The sequence below is a fragment of the Nerophis ophidion genome, linkage group LG02, assembly GCF_033978795.1.
Source record: "Nerophis ophidion isolate RoL-2023_Sa linkage group LG02, RoL_Noph_v1.0, whole genome shotgun sequence".
NCBI lineage: Eukaryota > Metazoa > Chordata > Actinopteri > Syngnathiformes > Syngnathidae > Nerophis > Nerophis ophidion.
This window is the reverse complement of record NC_084612.1, coordinates 59,464,926-59,488,135: the sequence shown is the minus strand read 5'-3', so window position 1 is coordinate 59,488,135 and position 23,210 is coordinate 59,464,926. Positions and strand designations below refer to the sequence as shown.

The window sequence follows — 23,210 nt, the reverse complement described above, 5'->3', positions numbered from 1 at the left end:
TCGGTCGATTGAATCGAATCGTGGGACACCCAAAGATTCACAGCCCTAATGTGCAGTCATGTTTTCAAATGACCATAAGTCTTACTATACAAAATATTTCAATGGTTGGAATCTGCGCTTTTGCATGATATACTAGTTACCATGGTAATGTAATTATTTACTATGGTAATTTAATTATTTACTACGGTAATCTCATTAGTTACTATGGTAATCTAAGTCACAGCAGCTCAGACGAGGCACCAAGCAGTGTGGGTGGGGAGCGTTTCTACAGAGTGTCAGCCTGAAATGCAGGTGTCCGGGACAGACGTGGAAGGAGATTTTTACAACAAAGTTCTAAAGCTTAGTGATATATCAGATGTATCATATTGTAGGTGGGTTTTATTTTAAACTTCGCTTCATATTTCGCTGTATTTGTTGCAATTTTTTGTTGATTGTAAAATTTGTGGATGGAGAGGAGTGTGATGTTCATATGTTGTCAATATTCAGTGTTTTATCATTCATAGTTAGTATTGTAAATCCCATATTTTTATTTTTCATGTACATTCTGGGTGTCTGTCTGTAAAAAAATGTCAAATTCCATTCCATTTTCAAGGCGGTCTGTCATAACGTTTTTAACATTCAATCAGACATTGTAAGGTTTTGTATTAGTGTTCTTAAAAATAGACACATTTTTATTGTAAATTTGACCCAAATAATTTCCTAGACCTGATATACGGAGATATCCGCTGACGTAACTAAGGCAAAATATGTCACGTAAGTCTTAAACTCCAAATGGCTCGTTTAGAAGGAGGCAAAAGGGTTTTAATAATATCCCCGCCACACCTTCATGGTTTGAATTTAAATTTTCGGATAGCAAAAAGTTGGTTCTTCATAGCATGACCCCTTTAAGCCACATGAAATGAATGTTTAGCTTGCTAAAAGACCAAAACAAGTCACCTGGTACTGAGCCCAGTCGATGTTTAGGTTCTTAGTGAAGCATGGCGGGATTGTCAAAGGAGCGTCCACAAAGTCCTACCAAGGACAAACAATAATTGGTCATAAAAGTGTTCCAACTGCTACCAGGCGGGTAGAATACACGTGCACCGGTTACCTGGTTCCAGTTGAATACCAGGCCCTCAGCCGTGTAGTCCCTGTCCTTGTAGTCCTTAAAAAACTCACATCCTGAACACATATTGAACACATGCTTATGAAGCAACAACAAAGGAACATTCAACACAAATACTCAGCTCCACTAAAAAAAAAACAATTGACAGGACTGAAGTTATACTAAAACCAGGAGTCAGGAACCCAAAACCTTGAAAGACCCACATTGGACCAAAAACACAAACAAGTAATCTGTTTGGAGCCGCAAAAAATGAAAAGCCATATATACAGTAAGTGTTATAATGTAGGCTTGCTTATGGCTGTCCATCGATTACGATGATGATGTTGCTCCAGTAATGGGTTATTGAGGGGGGTTTCGTATATGCCATTGCATGTGGCTGTACAGGCCAATGTGTGACCCGCATGGTTTGCCACATGCGGGGCAGATGTAGTCCTCATTTCAGAGAGGGGCCCCTGGAGCGTGCTTATGTCGCTGTATACGTTGTTGTTTTTTCCTCTCAGTGGTCTGCTCCTGGAGATGAGCAATGCCGGCGTGACTGCAGTTGCGCCAGGTCTGGCGATCAGCAGCGAAGACTTCCAGTGCGGAAGGCGGGATGGCACAGCGCTTCAGGAGGGTTTTTATGTGGTCCTTGTAGCGCTTCCGCTGACCCCCAGGAGACCTACAGCCTTCCTGGAGTTGGCCGTAGAGGATCGGTCGGGGGAGTCTCTGGGTGGGCATGCGGATCACATGCCCCACCCAGCGCAGATGTCTTTGCGCAAGGAACACTTGGATGCTGGGTGTTTGGGTCCGGTCAAAAATATCCACATGAGGGACCCTGTCCTCCAAGGTCAGACCCACAATCCGTTGCAGGCAGCGGATGTGGTATCTTTCCAGGATTCTGACGTGCCTTTGGTAAGGGGTCCAGGCTTCCGAGCCGTCTAGCAGTGTGGACAGACAAACTGCTCTGTAAACAGCTGCTTTGGTGGAAACTGTCAGGTTTCTGTTCAGGAAGACCCTGGTTTTGAGCCTACCGAAGGCAGCAGACGCTAACCCAACACGGACCTGGATGTCTCTATCGATAATACAGGTGGGGGACAGGACACATCAGAGGTAGGTGAAATGTGGAACGATGGTGAGCTGCTGGCCATCAATGTTGAAGACAGGCACTTCTGACTGGTGGATAGAGTGTTGCGCAGTGATCTGTGTTTTTGAAATGTTGACCTTGAGTCCTAGGGCACTCAACTCAAGGTCAATGTAGGCAACACATGATGTAAGTGTCTATATTAGCCTACTATCAAAATGACTTTAAAAGCCGGATATAAGTGTCATATTGAAGGCAACACATGATGTAAGTGTCTATATTAGCTATATAGCTTTTCAAAAATATTTTAAAAGTCGTATATAAGTGTTATAATGAAGGCAACACATGATGTAAGTGTCTATCAAAAAATTAGGCATAATGATGCAATATGTACATACAACTAGCCTGAATAGAATGTTAGCATTGATAGCTTGCAGTCATGCACTGAACAAATATGCCTGATTAGCACTCCAACAAATCAATTACATCAACAAAGCGCACCTTTGTGCATTCACGCACAGTATAAAATGTTTGGAAAAAATAAGACAAAGAAGGAGTGGAAGATTTTACGTGTAAACAATCTTTTGGGTCACAGTCCACACTATGGTGAGTTCAAGAACTGCTGAAATTAGTAGGACAAAGCGATGTTCACCAAATAGTGTCATCAGTAAAACATTCACACAAACATATTAAACAGAGGTACTTCTAACAATTGGGAAGATTTGTGTCATGTCAACAAAAAACATACTAAAACAAAAAAAAACATTTCCCCCCATCTTTTTCCATTTTCAAACCTTTTTTGAAAATGCTCCAAGGAGCCACTAGGGCGGCGCTAAAGAGCTATGGGTGGCTGACCCCCGTACTAAACCAATCCTATTTACTTCCTCCCTGACTTTGTGGGCTTTGTTGGTGATTGTCGCGGCCTAAAATGCCTGATTGATTGAACGATTAAAATGTTCTTAACGTGCAGGGGTAAATGTGTTGGAACATAAATAAATGTTTAAGATGGACAAATACTTTTCAAGTGTGTGTCTTTGGCAGTGTTACTTTCTGTTATCATAATTATATACAATCATTATTAGCAATAATGATTTCAAACAGTAAAGGAATTTCAATGACAAATTAAATATTAACTGCAACATTTAAGTATAAAAAACCCAACAACATTATGAATTGTACATTTTCAGAGTGTACTTGTTCTATTTTTAAACAAAGAAAAACAATCTGAAGTTGTCTTTATTTTTAAGTTATCGTGCCGTGATTTTACCAGTGCGGCCCACTTGGGAGTAGATTATTCTCCATGTGGCCCCCCTGCCCATTGGAGTCTTTATTTTATGTTTAGGTGTTGATAACGGCTTTCCTTTAGCTTTTCTGTGTTTAAATCCCATTTCCTTGAGGCGCTTTCATAAAGTTCAGTCACAGACGGTGATTCCAGTTCCCGCCCATTTGTTCTTCATTTGATTTGCTGTGCATTTTCTGTTTTCAAAAAACATTGCTTTAAGTTTTCTGTCCTGGCGCTTGGATGTGTTTCTTGGTGTACCAATATGCTTGCATTTTGCAGCCTTTTTAGAGTTCCTCTTTTGCATAATAGAGCGACTCCCATTGGCTCCATTGTTAGCTGACTTTTGCTAACGTTTATTAACGAGTTAAAATGCATAAAAAAAGAAAACCATATGTGTGCTTGTCTCAGTGAGGATGGTGGATGATAGGCAAAATTCCCCTAATAGTGCAGTTCCCCTTTGAGAGCGTACAGGAAGTTCTGAATGACATTGCCTGCTAATTTTACCTGGGTAAGGCACAGAGAGCAAAGTGAAGTCTGCATAGCGTTGGGCTTTGTCTGCCTTCTCGGAAGACGTCACACTGTGGCAACATAAAAGGAGAGAAATAGTTTCATATCAATATACAATAACTATGGTTAATATCACATTTGCTGATCAAGGATTCCAGACTTGGTTCTACAGAACGCTGTACTTGATTACTCGGAAGTTTATTCTTGTAACTTCATTTTAAGAACAACATTGCTGTAGTCATCCTGTTTGTAGCCGTTCTTCTTTTACCAGTGATGACTTGTGGAAACAACACATGAGCACAACTACACAAGTCAAATGAACATAAATTCTGCCCTAAAAAATGTGTAATTACAATGCAATTGTTCATATACAGTCGTGGTCAAAAGTTAACATACACTTGTGACCTAACAGCTCAATTTTTGTGTCATCTGACATCACATGGACATAGATACTGTAAGATCTTCTGGAGGAAAGTTCTGTGGTCAGAAAAAACAGAATTGTAGCTGTTTAGCCACAATACCCAGCAATATGTTTGAAGAAGAAAAGGTGAGGCCTTTAATCCCAGGAATACCACTCCTACTGTCAAGCATGGTGGTGGTAGTATTATGCTCTGGGCCTGTTTTTCTGCCAATAGAACTGGTGCTTTACAGAGATTAAATGGGACAATGAAAAGGGATTACCTCCAAATTCTTCAGGACAACACAACATCATCAGCCCGGAGGTTGGGTCTTGGGCGCGGTTGGGTATTCCAACAGGAGAATGATCCCAAACGCAGGTCAAAAGTGGTAAAGGAATGGCTAAATCAGGCTAGAATGAAGGTTTTAGAATGGCCTTCCCAAAGGCCTGATTTAAACATGTGGACAATGCTGAAGAAACAAGTCCATGTCAGAAAACCAACAAATTTAGCTGAACTGCACCAATTTTGTCAAGAGGAGAGGTCAATAATTCAACGAGAAGCTTGTGGATGGCTACGAAAAGCGCCTTATTGCAGTGAATCTTGCCAAGGGACATGTAACAAAATATTAACATTGCTGTTTGTATACTTTTGACCCAGCAGATTTGCTCACATTTTCAGCAGACCCATAATAAATTTCATAAAAGAACCAAAGCTCATGAATGTTTTTTGTGACCAACAATTATGCGCTCCAATCACTCTATCACAAACAAATAAGAGCTGTAAAAATTATTGGAAACTCAAGACAGCCATGACATTATGTTCTGTACAAGTGTATGTAAACCTTTGACCACAACTGTAGGTTTAGAAAAGATGGTAGCTTTTAGAAGGGAATTCTGTAAAAAAACGAAACTTTTTGGAAAGTTCAAAGCAGAGTGGTACATCAGGATACGAGTGCCCCCCGGCTTACGTTAGGTCGTATCCCCAAAAACTAATTGTTATGGAAATGTCACCGTAAACCTTGTAAGAAAAAGTGAGCGTGTGACGTGGAGTTTTGTGCGCAGGCGAGTCACTTCAACGACCAAGTCTGATCACATTTTACTTCACACTTTTTTGTAAAGTAAACATCTCTATAAAAAGATAAGATTTAACAAATAATGGGGTCTGGGCATAATGTTCCGCAGTGCGAATGAACCCAAAGAGTTATAAAAATGTGACATGTTGGCATCAGAAGGCAAGTATGCACCTGTATACAGTGCACCTGGAAACGATTCACAGTGCTTCACTTTGCCCATATTTTTTTATGTTACAGTATGGGTGCCCATTACATCGGTCGCGGGCTACCAATCGATGGCGGAGGGTGTGTCAGTAGATCTCCAGCCAGGCATTAAAAAAAAAAGACATAAAAATTAGCGTTTATCAATCTTCAGCAAGACGTCATTTTCGTCACGTGATTGACATTCACAGCACCCGAGGGTCTTGTGAGATGCCAGATCATTATTAAGAGAAACATGACCGACAGGAAGGTGAAAAACACTTTTTATTTCAACCGTACCTCCCGTCAAAACTCGAAAGACAGTTACTGTATTCACAATAAAAGCGCTGCTTCATCCTGCCTGCGCTAACAAAATAAGACTCTCAGAAAGCTGGTGTGCACAAGCTATCAAGAGTTTGCTGCCAATCAATCAATCAATGGTTATTTATATAGCCCTAAATCACTAGTGTCTCAAAGGGTATTTCTTATAAAGTGTATAAAACAAGTATGGAAGCTGGACAAATAAGAGGGCAAAACCAACCACTTTCATGTGGTGTTGGACAGAAAGGATGACTTTTTTTCTCCTCCATTTGAAAATGTGGACATCACCATCACTACTGTCTGATTCCAATCAGTGCAAGTCATCAGAATCAGGTAATACACCACTTATATTCTTGTCTTCATGAAAGAAAGGAATCTATATGTGTTAAACATGCTTGTGTTATCATTAAACACCTTTAACTTGTTAACAAATATGTCTCGTTCATAAATAAATCCATATAAATTACATACATATATATATATATATATAAAGGTTTATTTGAAATATAGACGGATACAGAAACATATATATCTGAAACAGTTATCCAATGTATGCATCATAGTGTTTGTAGTCAAAGCTAATTCACAACACTTGTAGATCCTCTCAACTTGGTCAATAGAAAAACAGCTCGCCTGCAGAAAAGGTGTGTGCATTGGACTGCCACAGGAAGGACCCGAAATCTACGAGCAGAGGAGGCAAACCTGACACCGCTCCAAGCACTTTTTTGTTTGAACTTTTTATGACCCAGTGCAGCAGCTGTTAATGACCCCTTTCCTTAGAAAATGCTGCAGCTATGTAATCAGGGGGCAGGTCCACACGCGCTCTCCTCATGAGCTAAATTGAATCCTGTCTCCATTTGATTCCTTGCTTTTTGTCTTGTTTAATAGATAGTTTGGTGTTTGAACCTGACAACCCCTGTGTTACAGCCTCTTTTCAAAATGGAATAAATTATTTTTCCCCTTACACTTGTACACACAATACCCCATAATGACAAGGTAAACATGTTTTAGAACCTTTTGCAAATGTATTAAAAATGAAAAACTAAGTATTCACAGCCTTTGCAATGGAGCTCAAAACTGTCTGTTTTAACTGATCATCCTTGAGGTGTTCTTACAGCTTAAATGGAGTCCACCTGTGGTAAATCTTGGTAGGACGTGATCTGGAAAGGCACACACCTGTCTATACTCAAGGTGCCATACTTAACTGTGCATGGCAGAGCACAAACGAAGCACAAAATAAAGAATTGTCTATTGACCTCCAAGGCAGGATTGTCTCGAGGCACAGTGTGACGCTCGGGTCGCATGACGGCGATTAGTGACGTGTTCCCAAGATGCAGAAAATTGAAGAAACATAACTAAAACTGACAGGTGCGATAAAAAACAAACGGAATGCTTGAATTTAGCAAAAACTCGCGGCTGGAGGAGAGAGCGTCCACATGAAGAATATCCATTTCAAACATAGTCCCGACAAAGAACGGTGGCTCACTCTCAAATTAAAGTCTTACTCACCAACAGAAAAATGTGAGGGAAAAAAGTGCTGGAAGAAATGTGTGAAGTAGTTGTGGAAAAACACCAACACAACAGGAAGTGCCACCCAAATAAGAGCGCAGGACAGGAACAAGCACCAAACACAGAAGAACACCAACAAAACCCAACATAAAGGCACGGACTGGCGTAACCAGCCGTGACACACAGAAACATACATATTGCCAAAAGTATTCGGCCACCCATCAAAATGATGAGAATCAGGTGTCCTAATCACACACAGGTGTATAAAATAAAGCACTTCGGCATGGAGACTGTTTCTGCAAACATTTGTGAAAGAATGGGCTGCTCTCAGTGATTTCCAGCGCGGAACAGTCATAGGATGCCACCTGTGCAACAAATCCAGCCGGGAAATTTCCTCGCTCCTAAATATTCCAAAGTCAACTGTGGGCTTAATTATAAGAAAACTGAAGAGTTTGGGAACAACAGCAACTCAGCTCCAAAGTGATAGGCCACATAAACTGAGAGGGGTCAGCGGATGCTGAAGCGCATAGTGCAAAGAGGTTGCCGACTTTCTGCACAGTCAGTTGCTACAGAGCTCCAAACTTCATGTTACTTTCCAATTAGCCCACGTACAGTACACAGAGAGCGTCATGGAATGGGTTTCCATGGCCGAGCAGCTGCATCTAAGCCATACATCACCAAGTCCAATGCAAAGCGTGGGATGCAGTGGTGTAAAGCATGTCACCACTGGACTCTAGAGCAGTGGAAACGTTTTCTCTGGAGTCTCTAATCACGCTTTTCCATCTGGCAATCTGATGAATGAGTCTGGGTTTGGAGGTTGACAGGAGAACGCTACATTTCGGTATGCATTGTGCCGAGTGTGAAATTTTTGGGAGGAGGAATTATGGTGTGGAATTTTAATTTTCTGGAGTTAGGCTTGGCCCCTTAGTTCCAGTGAAAGGAACTTAGAATGCTCCAGGATGCCAAAACATTTTGTGGACAAGTCCATGCTCCCAACCTTGTGGGAACAGTGTGGAGCGGGCCCCTTCATCTTCCAACATGACCTTGCACCCCTACACAAGCAAGGTCCATAAAGACATGGATGACAGAGTCTGGTGTGGATAAACTTGACTGGCCTGCACAGAGTTCTGACCCAAACACCTTTGGGATGAATAAGAACGGAGACTGAGAGCCAGGCCTTCTTGACCAATATCAGTGTGTGACCTCACCAATGCGAAAATTCCTATAAACACACACCGCAACCTTTTGGACAGCCTTCCCAGAGGAGTTGAAGCTGTAATAGCTGCAAAAGGTGGGCCAACATCATATTGAACCTTATGGCTTAGGAATGGGATGGCACTTCAGGTTCGTATGTGGGTCAAGGCAGGTGGACAAATACTTTTCGCAATATTGTGTATCTGCTGCGTGGAAGGTCCCAATGAACGCAGAGGCCTGCTTCATCCGTAAATGGAAGAAGCTTGCGTACACACAAAAACCTGCCATAAGCAGTCTTTCACGGCAAAAATGAGATGTATAAAATGATGTAAAAATGACTGCTGTAAAAATTATATAAAAATGACTGATGTTTGATGTGATGAAATTTGCGCTGCCTCACCGCATAGTTCTACAGGCTGTGGATACTTAAGCAACAGACATGATGCTGGGTAACAGTTCACATTAAAAAGTGCCAAATCAGACTAATCGATGTGGCTATCAGAGACATGAAAAATATAAATAATTTTTGATCAGGCTACAGAATAAACACATTTTGTTAGAAATTAAAAAAAGTATTTTACATTGGGGTAATAAGTCGCCCACTTTTAAAGTTTTAGGTGTCATTGTAGTGACTACCTTTTCAAATGGGCTCCAGCACTAACTTCCCCGAGTCAGTTTTTCCCACGCACATGTCCTTTTTTTTCCATTTTCTTCCTGACACATGTTTTTTATTGCAGCCCTTGTTCAGTTGTCAGGGATGTTATCCATCTGCTCGAAACACAAGAAAGAAGCACCTACTGCTGACTTGTGATTGTCCGACCTGGCAAACTCCTGCACATGGCTACTTTAAATATTATTTGCCTATTTATAAGGGGGCGTGGTCTGGGCGTGCCAAGCCACAAGGAAGTCTACTGTGGTTGATTGCAGTGTAACTTAGACAAACTTGAATGATCCACAAGGGAACTTGTTTCAAATGAAAGAAATGTGCTTGGATTTGTGTGTGAGAACACTTCAATACATCTGAATTTGTACTTGTGTACAGTTTCCTGGATTTATACGTATGTCCATTTTTACTAGGAAAGCCACGCAACTCTTTCTACATCAACTCAGAACCCAAAACTCTTTTTTCCAAAGCTGCCCAACCGCCCAAACTGAGTGATTAGGGGAGAAGGGCCCAAGTCAGGGAAGTGACCAAGAACTCTACAGCAAACCACAAATCAAGCCTGAATGGTAGAGTGGTCAGACAAAAGCCATTCCTTTGAAAGAGTTTTCCAAAATGCACCTGAAAGACTCTCAGACCATGGGAACCAAAATTATCTGATTGAACTCTTTGGTGTGAATGCCAGATGTCATGGTTGGAGGAAATCAAGCACCACTCATCATGCTGTGGGGACGGTTTTCAGCGGCAGGAACTGGGAGACTAGTCAGGATAAAGGGAAAGATGCATGCAGCAATGTATAGAGACATTCTGGATGAAAACCTGCTCCAGAGCGCCCTTGAACTTGTACTGGCGCGACGGTTCATCTTTTAGCAGGTCAACAACCCTAAGTACACAGCCAAGATATGAAAATAACGGTTTTAGGACAACTCTTTACAGAGTCCTTGAGTGGCCCAGCCACAGCATAGACCTAAATCCGTTTGAACATCTTTGGAGAGATCGGCAAATGGCTGCGCGATAACAATTCCCATTTAACCCGATAGAGCCTGGGTAGCTGTTGGGAGGGCCCGAAGATGCTAAGCCTGTGTCGTGTTTGCTGCCTAAAGGTGCATCAACAAAAGCTGTGAATACTTAAGTATTTTTTTTTTTCCACACACACGCACGCACGCACACACACGCACGCACACGCACACACACACACACAGACACACAGACACACAGTAGACTATTTGTTATCTTATTTTTTTATATATATACTATGTTTTAATTTTGTTTGTTAATTTACTGCTTTAAGTGAGAACCTTGCATAGGCTTTTTGGGGTTTCTTTTCTCACCTGCACTTATTTCTCATTACTCATTTCTTGTCTCTGTAGATAAGATAAATAAAATAAATAATACATATGCAAACATTTCAACAAAAAAGTTTTACATTATTATTAGAATTTTCAAGAGAAAAATGAATGTATTCCATTCTGGAATAAGGCTGTAACAAAATAAAAGAAAAAGTGAAGCACTCTGAATACTTTCCGGATGCACTGTAGCTGGCCATGTACTGTGTGAGTGAGTGAGTGAGTGAGTGAGTGTGTGTGTGTGTGTGTGTGTGTGTGTGTGTGTGTGTGTTGCAAACATTGTGTACTCTGTCAAACATATTATACACAAGTGGGAATTCGTTCTTACTTTAGGCCAAACTTAACCTTCTTATTCTCCACCATGAGGTCGCAGATGTAGCCAACTGACAGGTAGCGCAGCAGCTTGATGTCGTGACCTCTGACCTTGTCAAAGAGCTGGGAGTCCCCGTTCCTGAAGACGAGGAAAGACGTGTGTGACGTGCATCAGTGTGACTAGCAGCTTCCTGGAATAATAACAATAATACTGTGGAACGTGTTCTATGTCCACACATATCACACCATATGCATCGACGTCAACGGTTGTTGCCATAACCAAAACATTCACTTCTGACTTTGTCTCGACATAATGAGAATGAGTTATACTAAAGTGTATTTCTTGACATGTTTCTCCTTGTGTTTTCATATTTTAAGCTTATTATTGGATGTTTCGAGTTCAGTGATAATAAAGTTAGTTAGTTATGGTACATGTGCAAAATCTTTCATCGAAAATAAATGTTACTTGTTAGTTGCCATGCTTTTATTTTGCACTAAACAGGAAGTGAGTGTTTGCATGTTGTAACGTTGAATATTTACACAGAACCGGTAGTTATGTTGCTGCTTAGACATAATGATGAAATTTACTAATTAATGGACCATTTTTTCATTGCCTCTCACATTTTATGTCGACATAAGCGGTGGACCATGTATGCCGACGGGTACTTTTTAAGACAAACAATAACAAGGTGGAGCAGGACTTGGTGAGTTTCACATAGAGGGGTCGTCGACATAAGCGTGTTCCACTGTATATTGTTTTGTTTACCTGACGGCGCTCTCATCCTGAGGAACCTCCTCTGACTCCGCCCATGTATCATCACTACCTCCTACAGAATATACATAAAACAAGTTATTCAGTATACAGAATAAATACAAGTGTATATATATATATATATATATATATATATATATATATATATATATATATATATATATATATAAAATATGAAGTACATAATTATTATGTGCATTTTTAAGAAGAAATGTAATTTGAAAAATCCTTGCTTATTTTCCCTGAAAATCGCATTGAGGCAAGAAAGTGTGTTTTATTCGATTACTTGATTAATTGAAAACATTTTTCAATTGATTTCTCTATTACTAAAATAATAGATGCAGCCCTACATTGTATATTTGAGTGTAACAGATGGATGAACTTGGTCCTTGGATGGTATTTATGTTGTTACAAAATGTAATTTTATTGGAATTGTAACAGTTTTTTTGGGGATCAAACAAGAGCTGCACAACTTTAAGAAAAAACCTATTCGCGATTTTTTTGTCCAAAATTGCGGTTCGATTAGCGATTTTATACTTTATACAAAGAAATGCATTAAACTGCAAAAATAATGAATACTTTTAGACTGTCAATCAACATCTTCTTGACTCAAGGTGCCAAACTTCAGAACAATATGCAATAATTGACTTTCAAAAATATTAGGCTGTATGCAGACAGATGGAGCTTTTGTCTCTAGATCAAGCTCTTCAACTGAATACATATTTAATTAAAACTAAACAGAGATGATAAGTTCATGTAATCATAATATAAAATAATTAAAGTAAACATTTAAAATTATAAAAACTTGTATTTTCCACTGTATGGAATTGCTTACCTTTGTACTGTCATTGAAAAGTAACTAACTTTGTTATCAAAATGAATATAAAAAAATAGAATAATTTATGTAGGCAAAAATGTAACCTGAATAGATACATCTTATTGTGTTTTTTTTTTCCCAGAAGGAAAATTGAGGTCTGGCGTTGTCTTTTTCTGTATTGCCATCACATGATCGCGACGGCATTTTCGCTCATTCGTCTGTGTCGTTGGGCTCCTAGCGCCCATCCGATTTAAAGCTGTAATATTTCCACAACAAGACATTTGGCTTTATAATCTGTTTCCTCTTCATTTGCGTTAATTTGCAGCATTTCTTATCACTGGTCTCTCTGTGTACTGTGTGTGTGTCGGGGCACCGCTTTTGTCTACGCCGAGACAAAGATTGTTAATAACTGAAAAGAGGGATCACTAGTTCATCTATTTCCACTAAGTAAGACATCATTCTTCCTGTTTGAAATGAGAGATAAACCAACACGAGTCTCAACAAGTCTGATTGGCCAACATGTCTGTCACTCAAATGCCGGTCAACAGCCAAGAAAAAAAAAAAAAACCTCAACCGGACTAATTAAAACCTTGATGTTGATTCAATTAATCGTGCAGCCCTAGTTCTGACATATTTTCATCATAAATCAATACATCTCTTATTATAAGCATACAATATCATACCAACAGAAAATGGGGGGACTCACTACATTGACAACCTATCATCATGTTGATATTTACGTGTCAAAAAAGAAGAACCCATTAGTGGTATTAATGTGTGTGTGCGTGTGTGTGTTACCAGAGAATATGTAGTTATATCCTGTGCGTCCATAGAGCTCCCCCCAGCCTGCCAGAGTAGATGAACGACATATATGCTGCAGGGAGAAAAGACAGGAACTAAAAACACAATCAAACATATTGGAAAATTTGGTTTTCTTTCTGTAGATGTGACACATAACATTGGTGTCTCATATATTTGTACATAATTTTAGGTTCATCGACTAAATAAGACTGGTGGAACTATTTCTTGCCAGCAGCTTTAGCTTTTCAGATGAATGCACTTATCAACAGATGTACATTCTCTGAGACAGAATGAAGGTTTTGGGTTACAATGTTTGTGGGGGTGTGTGGGCATGGGCAGGGGTGTGTCTTATGCATACAGGAAGTATTCAAAAGGACTGGCATGCGCCTGTGCAGGGAGGAAATATGAAGGAAATAGGAGAGAAGAAGGAACAAATTGCCATATTTTTGTTGACTGCTATAATTTAGGCTTAAATATATGCAATTATCCATAATGCCTTATGTAATACAAAAAGAGTGTTCTCATAAATATACAAAACAAAGTCGGGATCTCTGCATTTTTGTACAGCAAGCATGTCATTCAAACTCCAAAAATTCATTTGCACCTCTCAGCGAACAGAAGGAAAGGTTGGTCGCAACATACCTCTAATATTTTCATGTAAGACGAGTTAGCAACAATACTCTATATCAGGGCTGACCAACTATGAAAGGTGCAATCAAAGGGTCAGTTATAAATGGAAAGCAGTAAATGTAACTAAATGTAATGCCAAATAAATAACTACACACATGTTGAATAACTGTTAGTATGTTAAAGACTTACCGTATTTCCTTGAATTGCTGCCGGGGAGCTAATTAATTTAAAACCTCTTCTCACTCCTGCGCTTACCAAAGGCATGCGGTAAAAGTAAGCATGTGCTAATTATTTTAAAACCTCTTCTCACTCCGGCGCTTACCAAAGGCATGCGGTAAATTTAGGTCTGCGCTAATAAATTTGAGTGTGATGTAAGGATACCATCATGAAAAGCACATTTTATAAACAAAAACGTTAATGTACGGGAACCTGTAAAGGACTGTATTTTACCTTGGGGGATGCTCCAATTATTCACTATTTACCCAATAAATCTAGTCTTAAGAGAGAGTGAGAGGAGACGGCTTAAATAGTTGAACAATTTACTATATACATCACATAAACATACAATAACCAGACAATAATAAACACACATTAATTACATTCATACACTCGTCCCCACTCACACGCTACCTCCCCAACTCGCGCTGTCCACTTCCCTCGCAGCAATGTAGCCACGATAGCACACAACTAAACTCTTTATAATGTTCCACACTCGCTCTCCAAATAGTAAAGATAAAAATATCTTGTAGTTGTGTATTTCCCATACGAACGAATGCATCTTGTGTACATTTAAAAGTACACAATAAAAGTTTGTGTTCTCTGACAGATTGTTCAATACGTCAGTCCACATTGGTTTTTAAACCAATGTGCCGCTGCGCACACCGTGAGACACAGTCTGGCGTGCTGTGGGAGATTATCTACTTTCACCTATTTGGGTTAATAATATTTTTTGCAATCCAGTAATTATAGTTTGCAAATGATGTGTTGTTGTTGAGTGTCGCTGCTGACCAGACCTCGGCAGAGTAACCGCGTAATACTCTTCAATATCAGTAGGTGGCAGTCGGTAGCTAATTGCTTTGTAGATGTCGGAAACAGCGGGAGGCAGCGTGAAGGTAAAAAGGTGTCTAATGCTTAAACCAAAAATAAGCAAAAAGTGAGTGCCCCTAAAAAAGGCATTGAAGCTTAGGGAAGGCTATGCAACACTAAACTAAATCTGAACTGGCTTTAAAGTAACCAAAAACAGAATTCTGGACGACAGCAAATACTTACTGTGGCAAAAGACAGCATCCACAATGTACATCTGAACATGACAGTCAACAATGTCCCCACAAAGAAGGATAAAAACAATAAAAAAAATTTTGATTGCTAAAACAAAGTCGATGCGGGAAACATCGCTCAAAGGAAGACAGAAAAGTGCTGCAGGAAAATACCAAAAAAAGAGAAGAAGCCACTAAAATAAGAGCGCAAGACAAGAACTAAAACACTACACACAGTAAAACAGCAAAAAAAAGTCCAAACAAGTCAGGGCGTCATGTGACAGGCGGTGACAGTACACCTACTTTGAGACAAGAGCTATATTGATGCATGCTTGGTTATGGTTTAAAGTCATATCCAACAATTTCGACAACCACTTTTTACTGTCAACTGAGTTTTATTTTTTCAAGATTTCTGCTGGTGGTGTGCCTCTGGATTTTTTCCAGGCAAAAAATGTGCCTTGGCTCAAAAAAGGTTGAAAAACATTGCTCTACACTTCCCGTTCATGAACACATTCTAATGGAACCAGTTGTGAGCCAGGGGAGGAGAGATTGCCCTCACTTTGTGCCCATATTTATGTGTATGGTCGATTATGCATTATGACTGTGGAATCTTAACTTCCTGTGTGTGGTTTGGCAAAGTTCCTAGAAAGCATCAGGAGTGTGCAGTCGTACCTTGCCATTGTAGAGAATGACCGGACAGACGAACCTCCCCCTGCAGCGAGCCAGCTTACTGCGATTCACCAAATCTTGCAGTTTACTGATCTGCACTGTACTCTCAAACCTACAAAAGACCAAAAAACATCAAACATATGGAATCAGAATCAGGTTTATTGGCCAGGTATTTTTAACTTGGACAGACTGTTTTCTTTGTTCAATGTAAACAATAAATATTAACAATGAACTAAAAATATAAACAAGTACTTAAATATTAATGTGCAAGGCTCACAAATACTAGAGCAGAGGTAAATTGCGCAAAAGCAAAAAGATGATGCAGCGAACATGAGTAAGTACATTTAAAGTGATGGATTAGTTAAAGAGTTATTTCACAGCGTTAACCAAAATGTATTTATTTACAATTTGTTCAACTAATCTTTCCCAACAAGAAGATTCAATTTAGGAAAACTTCCATTATTTTTTCTAAGAGTCAGTGGTGAGTAGTTATATTTGATTTATTTTTAAATATTTATTATTTGAGTTTACGTGCTTTTAGCTGCGGGTGTTACGCTACAGACGTTTCCCACAATTTCTTGTCTCTCCTTCTCACAAAGACGTAAACAAGCGCACCTTCTAACATACATCACGTGTGCAACGTCACATGCTCCCGCGGAGCAGACAGGTAGCGACATGGTAACATTAGATGTTATGTTAAAGGTGCGGTGCGGATGGTAATACGAGAGAAAGGAGGTGCGAATCTGGTAACAAATGAAGGAAGAATTAATTCCCAAGAAAAACAGCACGGGGTCCATCGTCTGGCCGCGGTTTGGCTTCGAGCGGGAAGTTGTTGAACATTTATGCGGCAAAAGCGTTGCTACAACAGGTAGCACCAGTGCTAATGTAGCATCATTTGAAAAGTCACCCGCTACAGAATGAAAAGAGCTTGAAACTCTGCATGTCAGCATCTCCGGCCGGTGCCACACCCACAAAATGCCGACGCAACTATTTCCAGATATACACCGCATGAAAAAAATAGTCAACAACAAAAGGAGATAATGTCCGCAGGAACCTACCCCATAGCGAAGCACATACACTATTTGATTTCCTATTATGCAGCAAATTTTTATTTGACACTTGTTGAAATATCTTGTGCGACATCATGCACAAAAGTGCACTTTATTTCTTTTAAACTATTGTAGTGGCGTTCTGTAAAAAAAGTGCCCTTTAATTTTGTGTTTTGATATGTCATCTTAGTGACATCATGCACAAAAGTGTACTCATAGCTTGTTTTAAAATGTCTCTGACAATTTTCCACTTTTTTTGGGGGGAAATGACATAAATAAACAGTTTTGGTAAATTGACTTAGTTGTGATTTCCCTCTCTGCATGAAAGTTTAAAATGAGCATATATTAATGCAGTATGAACAACAATGTTTTAATGTAGACACATAGAATCATCATACTGCTGTGATTATATGCATCAAGTGTTCATTCAAGGCTAAGGCAAAATATCGAGATATATATTGTGCATCGTGACATGGCCTAAAAATATCGAGATATTAAAAAAAGGCCATATCGCCCAGCCCTATAACAGGATAATGCATACATTTATCATTAGTTTTCAAAACGCTTACAAAAAAGTGGGACCCCAAAAATCTACTGTGGGACCCCATTTTTATGACTTGGTGGAGTCCCTGGGACCCCATTCTGAAAATACCTAGCGCCAAAACACTGCATCAACATCTCTCAGGAATATGTGATTTCATACATTTTCTCGTGTGGAATGAATCAACACATAATTGCTCAGATTGCACTTACAGTCAAAGTCTAATCGTTGCATCCCTATTACGCACATGTCAATTTTAGCAGCCAATGAGACCGGTGCAAACGCTCTTATAAAGCTACAACATCAGGTAGAAACACACACATAGATTATGTGTAATCATTGCTCCTTGTTATGATGATGTGCTTGAAAAGAAGTTGACCTTTGCACTCTGCAGTACAAGCGAGTGTAAAGAGTGAGTGAGGAACACAAACAAGAGGTAAATGATAAGGGAATGACCTACTTATCCTACACATGAAGGTGATCACAACACACAGGAGGTCAAGTGGTACCTGTCACGGTCCAGTTCGGCGCACTCGTACTCCAGGAAGACGATCTGTCGTGGGTAATGACCACAAACTTCTCCGTTTGTGTTGTGGATGACACTGTACTTGTAATCTTTGGCAAACAACTCCAAACAACGCTTTTCTATGGCCTCCATCTGAAAAGAAATGTATGCTTTATTCATGGTGTACTAGTGTTGTCCCGATACCAATATTTTGGTACCGGTACCAAAATGTACAGTATGTCGATACTTTGGTACATTTCTAAATAAAGGGGACCACAAAAAATGTCATTGTTGGCTTTAATTTAACAAAAAAATCTTACAATACATATGTTTCTTATTGCATGTTTGTCTTTAAATAAAACAGTGAACGTACAAGACAACTTATCTTTTAGTAGTAAGTAAGCAAATACAGAATTCTAATTAGTCTGCTGACATATGCATTAACATATTGTGTCATTTTTTGTCAATATTAAGTATGTGGCAGAAAATGAATTATTAGTCTACTTGTTAATTTACTGTTAATATCTGCTAACATTTTCTTTTGACATATTCTATCTACACTTCTGTTAAAATGTAATAATTATTTTTTCTTCTTTTGTTTGGATGCTTTACATTAGTTTTGGCTGATACCACATTTGGGTACCAACTTGATACCAAGTCGTTACAGGATCATACATTAATCATATTCGAAGTCCTCATGTGTCCAAGGACATATTTCCTGAGTTTATAAACAGAATAAAAATTAAAAAAAAACAAAATATGTTGTGATGCTAAAAAATATCGATGTAATCATAGTAGTATCGACTTGATACGCTACTGCACTTTGTTAGGTGTAGATCCACCAATGGCGTTCGTTTACATTTTGACACTGGTGAATTACGGTGTGTAGTGAAACATGTTTAGCCATTCCTTGTCCTGCAGTAATAATAATACTTGTAAGAACCTTTATTTGTCGCCATGGAGACAAGGATTAGTAATTTAGAAGTAGCTAAAACACTGCAGACTGCGGATGGACTTCAGCCGCTAGCCATGTCTTAAAGCACTTCTTCCTGACTTCACCTTCATCTTTAGTTTCTTAATCCAAAATGCGTCCGTTCTCCCTTTTCTGTTTACACACTGTGTCTGCTTGTAAGTACTCAGTGATTTTGCGCTGCCAAATATGCTCCCCTGCTCGTAAAACCAACAATGTCACGACGTGACGACGACCAGTAGCATTTAGAGGTGGTAGTGTACCGAATATGATTAATTGGTATCGCAGTACTATACTGATACCGATATACCGTACAACCCTATGGTCTGCCAACTCAGCATATGGACCTGATCATAAATATTACATTTATACATATGTACGTGTCAATGGACAACATTTGATTCTGAGTAAAATAATGTCCAAAACAAACTGTTGTACTGTAACATGAGAATACACATTCAAATATGAAGTTATAAAGAATCCACTGTCACTGTCTGCTTCAACACATTGAGTTCCTTAGTGACGCAAAGGAACAGTTTAGGAGTGCTTGTCATGTGACAGTCATGTGAGAATAACAGTGTGTCATTTAAACCTCATTTATGTGACCATTAAGGTTCCTTTTAAATCCATGAAACCATGGTAATTATGGGTGCACAACAACATTGCGATCATTATCGTCCTAATGATTTCATACTGATAAACCCGAATGTATCTTCTTGTCGTACACTTCCAAGAAGAGTATTGTTAACAAACATGGCATCGATCAATCAAAAATGGTGCAGCTTCTTTAGCAGCAGGCGTCTTCGTAGGCTTTCATAACAGAGTCGAAGCGATGTTGGCATTTTAGGTTGTTGATAAGATTGGATGCGTTGAAACTTGATGAGCTTTTTTTCCCCCTCGCGTAGTGTTTGCAGATTATTTGGTGCAAATAGCAGATAAAATGGTGACAAAGTCGTCACGATCAACATCATGTTTGTTTAGAACAGGGGTCGGCAACCCGCGGCTCCGGAGCCACATGAAGCTCTTTGATCACTCTGATGTGGATAGGCTGCTAATTGCCGACCCCAACGACTATTCCGTGAGGTTTCCGAATTTTAGTGCCTCTCTCAGAAATCATCCGGGGATAACATTCTCCAATTTTCACCTGGACTATAATACTGAGGGTGTGCAGTGATGGCAATGTCTTTAACCTGCTCTACAACATGTCGTCGCCATCTGCGTGTCGACTGGTCATTATATGTTCAGCCTCTGTTGACACACGAAAGTGACTGCAACGCATACTTAGTCAACAGCCATACAGGTTACACTGAGGGTTGTAATATAAACAACTATAACACTCTTGCTAATATGCGGCACACTGTGAACCCACACCAAACAAGAATGACAAACACATTTTGGGAGAACATCGGCACTAACACAACATAAACACAAAAGAACAAATACCCAGAATTCCATGCATCCCTACTCTTCCGGGCTGCATTAGCACCAAAGACCGCCCCCTCCTACTCCGCTCACCTCAACCGACTCACAGAGGGGTTGGGGGGATTTGGTGCTAGCGGGGTGTATAATGTAGCCCGGAAGAGTGGGATGCAAGGGATTCTGGGTATTTGTTATTTTGTGTTTATGTTGTGTTACAGTGCTGATGTTCACCAACGCGGTGCACGCGGGCACCAGGTCGCCCGTAAGGACCAGATGAGTCGCCCGCTGGCCTGTTCTAAAAATAGCTCAAATAGCAAAACTTACCAGTCAGCTGCCTCTATTTTTTTAAATTGTATTTATTTACTAGCAAGCTGGTCTCGCGTTGCTCGACATTTTTAATTCTAAGAGAGACAAAACTCAAATAGAATTTGAAAATCCAAGAAAATATTTTAAAGACTACGTCTTCACTTGTTTGAATGAATTCATTTATTTTTTTACTTTGCTTCTTATAATTTTCAGAAAGACAATTTTGGAGAAAAAATACAACCTTAAAAATGATTTTAGGATTTTTAAACACATATACCGTTTTACCTTTTAAATTCCTTCCTCTTCTTTCCTGAACATTTAAATCAATGTTCAAGTGCATTATTTTTTTATTGTAAAGAATAATAAATACATTTTAATTTAATTCTTCATTTTAGCTTCTGTTTTTTCGACGAAGAATATTTGTGAAATATTTCTTCAAACTTACTATGATTAAAATAAAAAAAAAATATTCTGGCAAATCTAGAAAATATGTAGAATCAAATTTAAATCTTATTTCAAAGTCTTTTGAATTTCTTTTAAAATTTTTGGTCCGGAAAATCTAGAAGAAATAATGATTTGTCTTTGTTAGAAATATAGCTTGGTCCAATTTGTTATATATTATAACAAAATGCAGATTGGATTTTAACCTATTTGAAACATGTCATCAAAATTCTAAAAATAATCTTAATCAGGATGGGTTGTACTTGTATAGCGCTTTTCTACCTTCAATGTACTCAAAGCGCTTTGACACTACTTCCACATTTACCCATTCACACAGTGATGGAGGGAGCTGCCATGCAAGGCCCTAACCAGCACCCATCAGAGCAAGGGTGAAGTGTCTTGCTCAGGACAAAAACGGACGTGACGAGGTTGGTATTAGGTGGGGATTGAACCAGGGACCCTCGGGTTGCGCACAGCCACTTTTCCACTGCGCCACACAGGAAAAATGATTAATGATGTTCCATACATTATTTTTTTCAAAAAGATTTGAATTAGCTAGTTATTTATTCTTTTTATTTTTTTGCGGTTGAATTTTGAATTTTAAAGAGTCAAAATTGAAGATAAACTGTTTCAAAATTTTATTTTCATTTTTTCCGTGTTTTCTCCTCTTTCAAACCGTTCAATTAAGTGTTTTTTTCAGAATTTATTCTCTACAAAAAACCTTCCGTAAAAAGATAAAAAATGTACGACGGAATGACAGACAGAAATACCCGTTTTTTTTATATAAATATAGATTTATTTATTTAAGGTAAATTGAGCAAATTGGCTATTTCTGGCAATTTATTTAAGTGTGTATCAAACTGGTAGCCCTTCACATTAATCAGTACCCAAAAAGTAGCTCTTGTTTTCAAAAAGGTTGGTGACCCCTGATTTAAAAAATAGAGGCAGTTCACTGGTAAGTGCTGCTATTTGAGCTATTTTCAGAACAGGCCAACAGGCGCGGGAACCACGTTGGTGACCCCTGGTGTATGATATATTTGCCAAGACATTCGAGCACGACAACAAATATGAGAGTATTGCAGATTTACTCAGGATTTGTTATCAGAATTGTAGACAAAAGGTTGAGGTTGAGCGTGTGTGAACTCACCCGAGGAGTGACTTCCTTCGCTCGGTACTGGGCCTTGGAAAAGACGTCTATCAAATCCGCGATGTCCTCACTCTTTCTGGCCGACAGCCCAGCGTCCGTCAAGCCGGGGGCCGCGGAGGGAGAGGCGGCCATCATGGTGCCTCGAACCGCTGCGGTGGCGGCGGTGGACTCTAACCGGACTCGACCTCCTTCAAACACCGCAGCACCTTGTCCGCTGGGGCGGGAAGACCGACCAGGCCATCCCTTCCTGGCTACCCTCTTGAGGGGGCCGGAGGGTCTTCCTGAATTCAGGGCACCGGCGGTGTTCCCCTTGTCCGGAAAAGTAGCACTCCAGCCCGCAGGCGCCACGGAGACCTCCCGAGTACTGCTAACTGGTCGCAGCTACTTTATTTAGGCTCATTTAAATCCGTCCAGTCGTTAAAAACAAGTATTTTACTTTCAGCTGCGCGCTGACGCGGCAGCGGACAGCCGATACGGAGTGATCGCTCGCCGGTCAGCTGCACTCAGGAAACACCGGGGATCCTCTACGGCCTGCGGTTGTCTTCTCAATGTCAAGTCCTCATGACTCTTCGTGTCAAATATCCTCCCACGGCGACACGCGGCATAGACGAGGCCACACAACTGATTAATAAGACGAGCGTGCGGGGAGTAAAGTGGGCATGTACTAGCGTGGAGGGAAAAACGCGGCGATGTTGCAATCCACAATCCTTCAATTGGTAAACAGGAAGTTGGCGCAAGCACGTGACCACCATTTCCTGTTTAATTGTGTAGCGCAATGGTTCTCAACCTTTTTTCAGTGAACATTTTTTTTAATTCAAGTACCTCCTAATCAGAGCAAAGCATTTTTGGTTGAAAAAAAGAGATAAAGAAGTAAAATATGTCTTTAGTTTCTGATTGATTAAATTGTATAACAGTGCAAAATATTGCTCATTTGTAGTGG

The 23,210-nt window shown here is 39.7% G+C and overlaps 1 protein-coding gene across 1 annotated transcript in view; it reads right to left on the bottom strand.

Moving 5' to 3' along the window:
- mtmr14 (myotubularin related protein 14) overlaps positions 1-22,997 on the bottom strand; it is a 50,501-nt gene extending 27,504 nt beyond the window's left edge. The window contains exons 1-9 of the mRNA XM_061887470.1: positions 22,271-22,997; positions 17,992-18,140; positions 15,896-16,004; positions 13,335-13,410; positions 11,714-11,774; positions 10,964-11,086; positions 3,952-4,025; positions 1,091-1,161; positions 937-1,011 (exon numbers count right to left, since the gene is read on the bottom strand). Coding sequence (XP_061743454.1) covers positions 937-1,011; positions 1,091-1,161; positions 3,952-4,025; positions 10,964-11,086; positions 11,714-11,774; positions 13,335-13,410; positions 15,896-16,004; positions 17,992-18,140; positions 22,271-22,405 — 873 coding nt within the window. The 5' untranslated portion in view covers positions 22,406-22,997. The remainder of the gene's footprint in view (positions 1-936; positions 1,012-1,090; positions 1,162-3,951; positions 4,026-10,963; positions 11,087-11,713; positions 11,775-13,334; positions 13,411-15,895; positions 16,005-17,991; positions 18,141-22,270) is intronic.
- Between the last annotated feature and the right edge of the window lie 213 nt (positions 22,998-23,210).